The following is a 13,882-nucleotide window of genomic DNA, read 5'->3' on the forward strand; positions in this document are numbered from 1 at the left end:
GGATCCTGCATTCCGTCCAGGTGATCCCGTCTGTGATCCATAAATTTAGTGATGTTAGCGGTCAAGTCCTGAACTCCCATGATACACTTGCCCTGCATTATGGCGCATACCCCACCCTCACGGGCCAGAAGATAGTCAAGAGCATACCGGTTCTGCATTGCAAACAACCGTAGCTGAGACAATTCCTTGGTTATTGCCCCGAGGGCTCCCAAGGTTTCATTTCCCAAGATGGTAAGGCCACAAATAAAATAATTCCTATTGCTGACAGCCAAGGAACCCCCCACACCTCCCAGTGTCAAGACGCTCAGAACCTCATCCGGCTGAGTGACCCCGGTTGGGTGCGAGAACCTGAGGTTTTTTCCAGTTCTCGCAAAATTCAGCCGAGACTGCCCGCCGTGCTAACTGATTATGCAGCTTCCACGCCGAAGGGCAGGGGACTGTGGTAGGGACTAGAGTCCCAATAGCAATTAGGCGGGGAAATGGGGGTGACAAAACATTGGTCGCTGTGCCATTAAATAAAAAGTAGTATCTTTGCTCCGTGTGCAGGCTAGCATCACAATCAGTATATCGGTTGCGTACGGATCCCCCAGTAGCCCAGTTTATCCAGCTTCGAAACGCCCATTCGGGCCGCCTAGCAAGGCGGAAAGCCCTAGTCCCAACAGTGATATGAGAGACATTCGCCCAGCCACAAAGGAGCTGGAGGCCGGCGTTCAATGGAACGCAAGTGGTGTTGTAACAAACGCATTGGCCAGACGCCTGGGTGATATGGCACCTCCTGTCCGTACAGGTGGGGAACAGACATGTTATATTCGTTTCCACCTCTACCAGCAAACAGCCGTATCCTTCACTGCTGAAACAATTCTCGTACGACCGGGAATCCCTATTGGGAGTGAAGTGGCTAGGTATATATGCCCTCCACCGTTGCAGCCTATCATACTGTGAATGGGAATTATCCCGAGGAAGGGGAAGGCAAATAGCCGGTGGTGCTGAACCCGGATCGTAAGGAAGAGTGACTTGCTCGGGCGGTGGCTCGGAACACTGACAATGAACCACCGTTTGGGGAGTGCCCCAAAGCGGTGAAACAGAAAATAACCTAGACACCGCTGCGGGGTTCGGGTAGCAGACAACCCGTCCGTGCCCATACAAGCGGTGGTAAATCTGGTAGAAGAGATTCATACTACCCAGGTTTTCCTCAGTTTGGCCTTTAACTAAATTAAGTGTATCTCCCGGTAACCTACGTTCTAGCTGTACTTCCCTTCTCACACGCCCCGTCCTCTCTCTAGTCCCTCTCTCTCTCTCACAGCCTCTTCCTACGCTCTACTGACGGCCTGATGTTACCTTTATTGCACCAATCTTAACACATCCAAAATCAAATTTACATGTATTCCAAAAACAAGGCAATGTCCATATAATGTTCCCTTCCCATCGCCGGGACCGGTGCAATTGCTTCATGACTCCTGCATTCTCCTTAACTTTGACGACCTTCGATGAGTCGATACCATGTCCTCGTATATGGGGGCAGTGAAGAACATCACCTTTGCATAGGTGATGTATCCTTGTAGATTGGTTGGGGTTACAAATGTAGATAATATTCCCCTTTTCCATGTCCGTCGCCAATAACACTCCAAGCGAGGGGAGGCCGAATATCACACAGACGGTGTGTAGCCACCCCATCATGCTCCACACCTGTAAAATAGCACTGGGGAAGGGAGGCAGGTTATTCTGTCCAAGAAAATGAGGCCCATTATCAGAACTCAACTGAGCTGGTATACTGTACCGGGGAATGATTTCCCGCATCAGAACTTTAACCACAGTAGCAGCTTTATTATCGGTAGTCGGATACGCCTCAACCCATCTGCTGAACCCATCCACAATGACCAAAACATATTTATAACATTGACACCTTTCCAACTCAATGTAATCCATTTGTAGCGTCTCAAAGGGACCACTGGGCAACGGGGTTTGCCCCATCCCACAAGGGATACCTTTTCCGGTGTTATATTGCTGACAAATCAAACACCGATTACTGATACTCTGGGCCAACCCCTGCATTTTAGGGTGCCACCAAGTGTCCAGCAACAATCACTAGTCCCCCGAGCCCCACAATGAGTTGCAAAGTGTACACATTCAATGACCCATAAAGCCAGTACATCAGACATACAAGTCTGATGTGCTGGCATGGTCCATAAAGAGGAAACAGAATCATATGTACAACCTAACTGTTTCCACATTTGTTTATCACTCTCAGGAGCGTCCTCCTGTAACCTTATGACGTCTTGGATGGTTGGCATTGACTGGTCAGAAGCAGACATATTTATAGTAGATCGTTTAGTCTGACTTAACATTTTAGGCACCATCACTTGCTGAATTTGCGCGGCTGTCCGCGCTGCACAATCTGCTCGTTCATTACCAACGTCAACTGGGGTCTTACCATTTGTGTGGGCAGCGCATTTAATAACGGAAATTTGCGTGGGCATAAGAAGGGCCTGCAGTAGGTCATTAACTAAACCCCGGTGGGATATTTCCGTGCCTGCCGAGGTAAGGAGTCCCCTATTCTTCCAGAGTTGTCCGAAGTCATGAACTACCCCGAAAGCATATCGGGAGTCAGTGTAAATATTTACCCGATGATCTACCCCAAGTATACATGCACGGGTGAGGGCAAAAAGTTTGGCTTGTTGAGCTGAATAAGGGGTCTGGAAAGCTGCCGCTTCTAGAATCAGACCATCCTGATCTATGATTGCATAACCGGACAATCTCCGGCCAGTGGGGCTTACTAATGCACTGCCATCAATGTACATAATCATGTCAGGTTGTTCTAACGGAATATCACTCAGATCGTCCCTTATTGTGGTAGTTTCCTGAATCAAGGCTAAACAGTCGTGACCAGGTGCGTCCTCATGGACAGGGGGACCGCTAAGAAAACAGGCTGGATTGATAGTGGTACAATATTTAAATGTCAGATGTGGATTGTTCAAAAGGTATAGCTCATACCTATTCTGACGAGCTGCGGTAAGATGCAGAGTCTGCAGTTGCCTCAGTAGTGCGATGACCGAGTGGAAGCTATACACCGTAATATCCTGTTGGAGAGTCATATTGGCAGCAGCCTGCAAACTATTGTATATCGCTGCCAAGATCTGGGTGCAAACAGGGTGGCCCAACGCCACTGGGTCGAGTTTGGAAGAGTAATATGCTACCGGCCGGTGCTTGTCCCCATGTTGCTGGGTGAGTACCGCTGTTGAACATCCTTCCAGAACAGTACAGTGTATCTGGAATGGTCGGTCGTACAAGGGCCTCCCAAGGGTCGGTGCTTGTAACAAGGCCTGCTTCAGGCAATGGAAGGCCTCGAGTGCCTCGGTGGTGAGAGTAAAGTTCCCCCCTTCACTAGTGTAAGGCGTCAGCAGCTTTGTATAGACAGCGATGTTTGATATCCACTGTCGACAATAATTCACCATACCCAGCCAATGACGAACCTCCTTGGCTATTGTAGGGGCGGGGAATTGGCATATTGGTTCAATCCTACTGGGTTTGAGACTTCTTTCTGTGGCTGTAAGTAAAACTCCTAAGAACTTAACCTTTCTCTGAGCCACCAAGACCTTTGCTTGTGAGACAACATAACCCAACGAGGATAGGTGGTTTAATAATTGGATCACATCATCCCTATTACTGGGCTCGTCAGGACTTGCTACCAATATGTCATCTACGTACTGCACTAGAGTGGAACCATGCTCCAATGTCAAGGCCTGGAATTGGGTCTGCAGACATCTGGAGAAGAGTGCAGGTGAGTTGACGAACCCCTGTGGCAGTCGGGTCCAGGTATACTGCTGTCCATTGTAAGTGAAGGCAAACAAATATTGGCTAGGGACGAGAGCATGTAACGGCTGTACAATGGCATTGATTGAACGTAAATCCTGTACTAATCAGTACTGGTCTGGTTTGGCTGGTTTAGGCACAGCAAGTATAGGGGTGTTACATTCTGATTGGCAAGGGACCAAAATACCCAGTTGCAACAGCTCTTGAATTAATTTGTCTATAGACGGAGCAGCTTGGGATTTCAGGGGGTATTGCCGAATGGAAGGTAGCTTTACATGATCCTTAATCGTTACCTTAATAGGTGTAACATTTGTCTTTCCCACTTGTGATGGGTATTCCGCCCAGACCTGATGATTGACATATTCCAAAACATCATGTCCCCAGTGATGCTGCAGTCGAGTGTTAATTGTTTCAGGGACCTCAAAATATTTTATGGCAGTGCCGTCCGGCATGACTTGAAGTGCGTACTCTGTTGGATCCGAATGATCCACTGCCCTCCTGACCATTCGCCCCATATCCCTGGCATGGTACTGGTCGTGGACCTGACGTGTAATATGAGGGCTTACCGACGCTGACTGTGGCCATAAATCTGGTGGTATTGTAACAAAATCGGCTGTACCTTCTTTTCCCGTGACTGTGGCTGTAACCTTGACTGGCCATTCGGTCCCAATTAATGGCCGATATTTGTCCTCCAACTCCCTGTTTTGTCCGGTTCTGTCATAGGCCAGGGTAACGTGATGCAGTGAATGTTCAATGTCTAATGTCCACCACTGGGGGCTGATAGAAATATAGCACTGTTGTCTCATCCTCCATGATTTAACCGTTACCCCCTCGTCTCCGCACTCTAGCTGTAGCTGGAAGATACACAGTAAATCTCGAGCCAACAAGTTACAGTCCAATCCAGTAGTCACTACAAACTGATGATCTGCAGACTTATTCTCGTAAGTGACTGTCACAGGTTCAGAAATAGGATACTCACACACCTGTCCTTGGAACCCCGACAATTGCTGCGTGTGGTCGGATAGTGGTAGTCGAAGTTCTGATTGCACAGAAGACATGGCTGCTCCAGTGTCGATTACAAATGAGTGATGTTGATCTCCTATCTGCAGAGAGATAATAGGTTCCCTGTCCGATTGGAGAGTCCTTATGACTAAATTAGCTAGTCAATCCTGTGTTGGGAAAGGGTTTGCCTGGGAGAAGTCAGTGTATCTCGTCTGTCCTCCCCTTGGTGGGTACCCCCTCCTTTGGGTCGGATAATCTCCTTCTGCTGCCTGTCTTTTAAAGGGGCATTCCTGTTGCCAGTGATCTGCACGGCCGCAATTAAAACATGCATTGCTCCCTCTATATCTGCCCCGTCCTCGTCTCCCAGTAGACCAATGGCCCCTCAGAGGGGGCGGCGGTTGTAAAGCTGTTGATGCATACGGTGGGCCATAAAAAGGAGCTGAGGGTCCCTTTGGGTGGGTTTGATATCCTCCCCCTCGCTGATCCACCCACCCAAAGTCACAATATTGGGGCTCCTGCTGGTAAACTACCATTTCTGCCGCTTGTTGGGGTCGCAGATCATCCTTTTTCATTACATACTCAGTCTTAACCTTTGTAACTGAGCCTCCTTCTTGGCCTACACCCTCCTTCCAATAAAATCTAACTGCCCTTGCCATCTGGGAAGGGTCGTTCTCTGTCCAATTCATGTTATTACATTTCACAGCAGTAGCCACAGAAGGTGGTAGGCAATGCATTAACATAGCACAATATTGAGGGGAATTCTGACCATTTTGATATGGCAAATCGCCTGACTGCCCACGGTAGGTTTCATTAAAATGCTCCAGAAATTCCTCTGGCTCTTCAGTCTTCTTAGGTTTTAGGTCTAAGATAGCAGAAATATTTATGGGCTTTTGAAATGTGCTATTCAACGCATTCAGGATCTGTGTCCGTCTATCGTCGTCTAACGCATGGGCTTGCTGAAGTGCGGCGTGGCTAGCATAATTCAAGTGATTAAGATAATTGCGGTACTCTGCTGGGGTTAAAACCTGCTGGACTAGGGCCCAGAGGTCCCTAGAATCAGTGTGATAAATTGAGATGGTAGTTCTCAAGGAATCCACGAAAGCAGCAGGAGATTTTTTTCTATCTGGGATTGTAGCCATAATCTCACTGGGTGTCCATAGGAGGTAAACGTCTATCGTGGGTTGCGCCCCGGCAGTCACCGCGCCCGGGTTTGGTATCTTCCTAATCGGCAATTGTCTCCGAATCTCACCAGGGGGCACTCTAACTATTTCCTCTGGTTCTTCCAAGACTTCGACATCCCTCCCTGTCACTAGAGGGAGTCCTTTCTCTTCAAAATCATCTGTTGCAGCTCCCTTTGTTCTCGAAATTTGCGGTTTCCCCTTGGTCTGGAGGGATTTAGGTGGTATGCTTAATTGTTTCTGGTTAGGATCAAGCCCTTCTCTCGCTGTCCGAGATCTGGTCCTAGAGCTAACTGGGCTTGCGGAACAGAGCTCCTCTTTCTCTACTGATCGTGAAGATGGTAAATCGGGACCCTAACTATCAACCAAAAGGGCTGGAGTTACTGGCATGATTGGAATCTGGGGAGCAGTGACTGGATATAAATTATTATACTCTGGTGTTTCTGGAATTAGTGCAGACAATGCTACAGGTGCAGTCGGAACTTTTAGTGACATTTTTAAATTATTGAATTGATCATTTTCTGTCAATTCAAGGCCAGCCATTGAACTACGTAGCTCATCTTTTGTTTGACCCGAGCCTTTCCTGTCTCTACTTGCGCGTTTTTTGAATGCACATTCCTTTTTCAAGACCTGTAATGTTTTTTTTGTTACCCTGTTCACTAATTGGAATTCCCATTTTAAGGGCATTGTCCTGCCAACTGGATAACATGATCTTATCTCTTTCCTCTTGACAATATTGTCTCCATAATCCAATTAATTCTTTAGCTTTCATACTTTGGCTCTTTCTTTTTTAAAAATTATATATATTTTTTTTTATTTGCTTATTTATAACCATTGGCAATTTTTTTTTCCCTTGGCAAAACGATTGAAAAGGTTCTAACAGTGTTCTTTTAAAACTTAAAAATGTTTGAAAATTCAAATTGAATTACTGCAACTCGCAAGCTTAGCTCTGTTCTCAACTCAAAACTAAATTTACGATTTGCTTAACACAAACTTGTATAACATTTACAACTTAATTAATTCTTTATCTTAACAATTTTTCTTTTAACAAATTTTTCTTACATTCTCAAAAATGTTGGCAAAGTCAACTGTCATCTCCAGATTTACACTTTTTAAAATGGTGTCAGTGATCTTCTTTAAGTTTCTATTAATTCACAAATAAAATGAGATAAACATTATTTCAAGTAAGTAAAACTTAAGATTCTGGCAATTTCAATCAATTGCTTTCGAAAATAATAACTTTTATCAAAGAGGTGGAGAAACCCACTGGTTTCCTTTAATTAATTCAAAACGTAACTTTGCTGGAGTTCACTGACTCAAAGGAAAGGTATCCGATTACACTACAGGCTGCTGCTGTTATCTCAAGGCCTGAGTGAGGAGCACTGTCTGTCGTCTTTAACTTTGGCTGCTGCTGTTAACCCTTTGAGAGACTTCTGCAACCCTTTGAGAGACTTCTGCTTCAACCAATATGCAGCATTCCCCACAATCTCAACTAGTCCTCAGAACTGCGCCCTTCGCCACCACAGTCCAAGGGTACAATTTTAGCTTAATCAACTATAGATTTAAAACACTCACACATGGAGTTGAACCATCTGTTTTAGATGTCACATCAACCCATAACCTAACCCAAGCCGAATCAGAACTCACACATGGAATTGAACCATCTTCAGATTTAAAAACACTTATTTAACTGACCCCTCATCTGCTGAAATCACATCAGTCGTCAACAACACAATTAACCCAAAACTGAACTATCAATTATGATATCCCATCAGTTTAATTTGCTAATCCCCAGACTGACCTTTGATTTCGTCGAGACAATCTTTCCGGACCAACCGCGAGTGGCCAGACTAATCAGACGATAAGAAGAGGGGAAAAAGCAATGCGCGGTGATTTTCCAGCTATACATTGTGGGCCCCTTCTTCCCACTCTCCCTGTTCATAATCAGTCTAATTCTGATTTCGCAGTTGGTCAGAACCGTCTTGAGAAATCCCGGGTTTTCGGCACCAAATGACAAATCCCAAATTTCTTTACCCGTCAGTCTGGCCTCAATAAAAGTCGAGATGGATTTGCAGGTATAGCATTAGTTATTTTATTTGGCTTGCAAGCCTGATTCATCTCAGAGGCATAAGACACATCCAGTCTCCTACACCCCGGAAAGCGAATGAACAAAGAGACAAAGGGATCTCTGCAAATCAATTCAAATGGTATCAAGTTACACATACACGATTCCCATAGGTCATCCTATACCCCTCCTGACCTGGTCAGACATTCTGATTGGTTCACTTCCAATCCCTTCCTCTGGCCCCTATTACCCAGCATCCTTTTCTCCTCCTTTGGTGGACACACCTCTTCCTTTGCTTTGCCATGCGGTCTGAAATCCTTTGTCTGTGAACTCACCAGAATTAGACTGGCCTACCTCTACATTACATTGACTAATATCTCTAAAGTAACTATTTTATATCACATTCGTCAGGGTGTCCTCAACATTGATGCTGAGCCCCATGAAATCTCATGGTGTCGGGTCAAACATGGGCAAGGAAATCTCATGCCGATTACTGCCCTCCTTCAGCCACCGAATCAATACTCCTCCAGGTTGAACATTACTTGGAATAAGCACGGAGGAGGTGGGGGGAGGGATGGGGTGGGCATTCAAGGTGCTGTGGGTGGGGGAATGCCCATCACCAAGACTCGCTTGGTACCACCACTGAGCTGTCTGAGTCCTGAAGGAGCTCTCGCTGCTGGACTGGGCATGCGGCAGGTAGTGAGGGAACCAAGAAGGATAAACACACTCGACCTCATCCTCACCAACCTACCGGTCGCTGATTCATCTGTCCATGATTATATTGGGACCACTGCGCATCCTTGTCTATTTTCAGGTTAGCAAACTGTACCTAATGGAGTGTTGCAGGGATCAGTGCCGGGGCCTCAACTATTTCCAACCTATATCAATGATGTGAATGAAAGAACCAATTGTGTTTCTGCCAAACTTGTTGATTCAGGGATAGGTAGGAAGGCAAGTTGTTTAAGGAGGATACAAAGAGTCTGAAAAGGGTCAGATATGTTCAAGTGAGTGGACATTAACTTTAGCAAATGGAGTAAATGTGGGAAAATGTGAGGATGCCCATTTGACAGCAATAGAAAAACCAGAACATTATTTAAATGGAGAGAGTGCAGAATGCTGCTGGACAGAGTGGACTGGGTGTCCTAAAATAATCCCAGAAAGGTAACATGCAGGAACGGCAAGTAATTAGGAAGGCTTTTCTGTAAGGGGGCTGGAATATAAAATATAGCCTCCATTGTCCTGTCTATCACTGTGCTAAACGGGATAGATTCAGGACAGATCTAGATCGAAACTGGGCATTCATGAGGTGCTGTGAGCCACCAGCAGCACAATACTTAAACACAATCTGTAAGCTCATACGCCAGCATATCCCTCACTCTACCATTACCATCAAGCCAAGGGACCAACCCTGGTTCAACATGGAGTGGAGGGAACATGTCAGGAGCAGCACCAGGTTTCCCTGAAACAGATTCCAATCTGGTGACCCTATAACAGGAGACTATAAACGTGTTAAACAGCAGAAGCAGCATGCTCTCAGCAGGGTTAAGCGATCTCACACACAGCGGTTCAGATCAAAGCTGCAGTCCTGCTACATCTCCGTGGTGGTGAATAATTAAACAAATCACAGGAGGAGGAGGCTCCACAAACATCACTGTCCTCAGTGATTGGGAGACAAGCACATCAGCACAAATTGAAATAAGCTGAACTAATTTCAGTGCTGCCTCCATACAGGCTGGTCGACTGCAGTCTTTTCCCAGAGATATGATATGATTCTAGGTGGTCCGCAGAGCAGAAGTTTGTAAGGATCCTTTTTTTGGATGTCCTTGTATCATTTGTACTGACCACCTTCATGTGACTCATCCCAGTGTGACTACGTTCATGTTCAATGAGATTCTGTGATCGTTTAAACAGCTTCCCACAGTGAGAACAACTTAACTGCCCCTCAGTCCGAACAACCTGGTGCTTGACCAGATCCCCAGTACAAATGACTGGGTTTTGTGTTTAGTGATCCTGGGTTTGTTACCAATACCTCCCCTGGATGCCAAAGCTCACTCAGACACATTGGAAGTGATGGGGAGCTGGGCCTTGGCTGTGAGAGTAACTGAAGGTGTGAGAACTGAAATAATCCCGAGTTAGAAAGGAGGAAAGGTCACAAAAATGCAGCAGCCAGTAACAGGACACCAATTAATCTCTTCTTATCCTGGTGAAATGAAGGTTTCAATAGTGTGTCTGAAACAATATTAGTTCACTTGACATATATTCAGAAGATTAAACTCCAGTCCAGTTATAGGGATTATTAACATCAGCAAAAACAAACTCCAACAGTCAGAATGAACATGGTTCAGTGCTGGATGTGATTAACAGCAGCAATAACAGCAGAATCCAAACCCTGCAGACATTTATCAACCTGTTGCTGTGTCAGATGAGCTGTCCGAGTAAATCCCTTCTCATACTCAGAGAAGGTGAACGGTCTCTCCCCGGTGTGCGTGTGCTGATGTGTCAGCAGATGGGATGAGCGAGTGAATCCCTTCCCACAGTCAGAGCAGGTGAACGGCCTCTCCCCAGTGTGAACCCGCTGATGTCTCAGCAGAACACTTGTGGTTTTAAAGCTCTTCTCACATTCAGAACATTTGAAAGGTTTCTTATCTGAGTGAACAAGTTGGTGTGATCGGAGGCTGGTTAAATAAATGAATCCCTTTCCACATAAGGAGCAGGTGAATGACCTCTCCCCAGTGTGAACTCGCTGGTGTTTCTGGAGGCCAGATAACTGAGTAAATCCCTTCCCACACACTGTACATCTGAACGGCCTCTCCTCGTTGTGAACCCGCTGGTGTATCAGCAGATCACTTGTGGTTTTATAACTCTTCTCGCATTCAGTACATTTGAAAGGTCTGTTATCACTGTGAACCAGTCTGTGAGTAGAGAGGTGGGATGATCGTGTGAATCCTTTCCCACACACAGAGCAGGTGAATGGTCTCTCCCCAGTGTGAGTGCGTTCGTGTTCAATGAGATTCTGTGATCGTTTGAATAGCTTCCCACAGTGAGAGCAACTGAACTGTCTCTCAGTGCGAACAACCTGGTGCTTGACCAGGTCCTCGGAGCTTTTAGAGTTCTTATCACAGTCTGACTGGTTAAACAGCCTCTCACCAATGTGAACTTGCTGATGTGTCAGCAGGTGGGATGACTGAATGAATCCCTTACCACACACAGAGCAGGTGAATGGCCTCTCTCCAGTGTGACTGCGTCGATGCATTTCCAGCAGGGATGGGTAATTGAATCCCTTCCCACAGTCCCCACATTTCCACGGTTTCTCCATTGTGTCTGAGTCCTGGTGTCTCTCCAGACTGGATGATCAATGGAAACCTCGTCCACACACCGAACACGTGTACAGTTTCTCCCCGTTATGAATGATGTGCTGTTTTTTCAGGCTGTGTAACTGGTTAAAGTCTTTCCACAGTCAGTTCACTGGAACACTCTCACTCGGGTGTGTGTTGTGTGGGTCTCAGTGCTTTTCCAGTCACACTGATGTTTCCACAGTCAGTTCACTGGAACACTCTCACTCGGGTGTGGGTCTCGGTGCTTTTCCAGTCACACTGATGTTTGAAATTTGTTCCCACTGACAGAACCAACAAACATTTCTCCTTCCACATTCAAGGACCGATGATATTCAGGTCCTGATGAATTAAGTGACTCTGTCAGATCTTGATGTGATGTTTGGTCTGAGTTCCCCATCTGCAAATCAACGTCCTCTTGTACCTTGTAAAAGACATTGACAGTGTCAGTGTTACCATTAGTACAGGATTAAATTCAGAACAGACAATTCCAGTTTCTATGGGTTTTTTCTCTTGTTTCCCCAAACTTGTGGTCCAATCAAACCTCTTTCTCAACTATACCAGAATGTTGTTTCCAGTGTCTATGGGACATTCTGCACCCCGAGGTGGCCGCCAGTGTGGAAGGTCTCAAGTGTTCCGGTAGACACCGCACGCTCCCTCTCCAGGACAACCCGGGGACCGACAAGACCACAGAAGAGGGGCCGACAGCCGGAGTTACCCCCTGCCGCCCCACAGGCTGCTGCTTTAACCAGGCCCAGGAGCAGATCCTCTGACTTACCCAGCCCCCTCCACACTGGGCAGTGATTGGGAGTGTGGGGTTGTAGTGCAAACCAAATGGCGAAGCAGTTCCTTCAGGTAACGAGACGGAGACTGCGACCTCTCACTGAATATAAATATATGGCCCAAAGACTCCTCTGGGCGGCGAATATCCGGTGCAGCCCGAGAGCGGGGCATTGATTTTAAAACGTGTTGTCCCGGTCTGGGGGAAATAAAGACCCGGAGCTGGAATCGCGGGACTTGCAGAGTCTGATTCTGGATTTGAGGCCCTCACCAGGTGTTTAGAAACCCTCCCTCTCCAGATCCGGCTCCATCGTTCCGTCAGAGTTTCCGCATCCTTCCTATGCTGCAGAGACGACAAATGAGCGACTCTCCTCATCCCATTACTCGCTCTGCGCATGCTCCCATACTGGTCACTACTGCACCTGCGCAGCATATTCCTCTGATGTGAATGGGGGACATTCATTACCGCGGGAATGCTGGGTAAATACAGCCCCATCGAAAATCCTAATTAGTGACTCGTGATCTTTTTTGCTGTGATGTGGATATTGGGGGGCAATGTGCACAGACCCTTCATTATCCATCAGAAAGATGGAGTAGGAATTGGTGGAGAATTTCAAATGCCCTAAAGTTTTCCAACACGACAGCAGAATCCAATAGCTCCAGTCAAATGTAAACTCAAAATGTGGGGTGGCTGAGTGAAGTACTTCGGTGGCACAGCATCAGAGACTCAAGTTCAATTCCAGCCTTGGGAGATTGTTTACACTTTCTCCCCACGTCTGCGTGCGTTTCCTCTAGGTGCTCTGGTTTGCTCCCACAATCCAAATATGTGCAGGTTAAGTGGATCGGCTATGCTAAATTGCCACTTAGTGTCCACAGATTTGGGGTGGCACGGTGCGCTAGAGACACGAGTTCAACTCCACCTTATCATCATATCATATCATAGAAGTTACAGTGCCGAAGGCCATTCGGCCCATTGAGTCTGCACCGGCCCTTGGAAAGAACACCTACTTAAGCTCATGCCTCCACCCTATTCCTGTCACCCCACCTAACTGTTTTTGATTCTGCAGTTATTGCTGCTGTTAATCACATCCATGCCGGACCCATGTTCATTCCAATATTTATTTCTGATGTAAATCAGCCCTATTTGGATGCAGTTTGTGCCCTATAGCATCTAATTTATGTATGAATAGACCATCATGTCTGAAAAGCTTGTTTTAAATTTAAATCACTCCGAAACTGTATTACCTGAAGATGAGCAATAAACAAACCACAGTCCAATCCTGCTGCTCTATATTGAGAGGAGAAAGTCTGTTCGGTAACTTGAGGATGAGGCTGCATCCAGGATTTTGACCCAGCGACAGTGAAGGAACATTAATATATTTCCAAGTCAGGAGTATCTTGGAGGGGAACCTCCAGGTGATGGTGCGTCAATGTATCTGCTGCTCTTGTCTTTCTGGATGGCAGAGGTTATGAGTTTGGAAGGTGCTGCCTAAATGAACCTGGGTGAGTTATCGTGCATCTTGTAGCTGGTACACACTGCTGCTACTGTTCGCCAGTGTAGCGAGATTGAATGTTTGTGGATGGGGTGCCAATCAAATGGGCTTGTTTTTTCTGGATGTTGTCAAGCTTTTTGAATGTTGTTGGAGCTGCACTCATCCAAGCAAGTGGGGAATATTCCATCATGCTCCTGACCTGGGTCTTGCAGATGGTGGACT

General features: G+C 46.4%; 1 protein-coding gene across 2 annotated transcripts; it reads right to left on the reverse strand.

Moving 5' to 3' along the window:
- Window positions 1-8,058: 8,058 nt before the first annotated feature.
- LOC140418452 (uncharacterized) lies at window positions 8,059-12,546 on the reverse strand. 2 transcript variants are annotated; one of them, XM_072501926.1, is made up of 2 exons: window positions 12,439-12,546; window positions 8,059-11,811 (listed from the first exon to the last, which is right to left on the reverse strand). In XM_072501926.1, the coding sequence occupies exon 2, from the start codon at window positions 11,369-11,371 to the stop codon at window positions 10,397-10,399; it is 975 nt and encodes a 324-aa protein (XP_072358027.1). In that variant the 5' UTR covers window positions 11,372-11,811; window positions 12,439-12,546; the 3' UTR covers window positions 8,059-10,396. The 2 variants fall into 2 exon arrangements, with proteins under 2 accessions (XP_072358027.1, XP_072358028.1); XM_072501927.1 differs by having other exon boundaries at window positions 12,166-12,527.
- Window positions 12,547-13,882: the final 1,336 nt, after the last annotated feature.

This window comes from Scyliorhinus torazame, chromosome 5 (genome assembly GCF_047496885.1).
Source record: "Scyliorhinus torazame isolate Kashiwa2021f chromosome 5, sScyTor2.1, whole genome shotgun sequence".
Lineage (NCBI taxonomy): Eukaryota > Metazoa > Chordata > Chondrichthyes > Carcharhiniformes > Scyliorhinidae > Scyliorhinus > Scyliorhinus torazame.

Excerpts from the sequence above, each read along its gene's own strand:
- LOC140418452 (XM_072501926.1), bottom strand. The coding sequence starts at position 11,371 with ATGGAGAAACCGTGGAAATGTGGGGACTGTGGGAAGGGATTCAATTAC.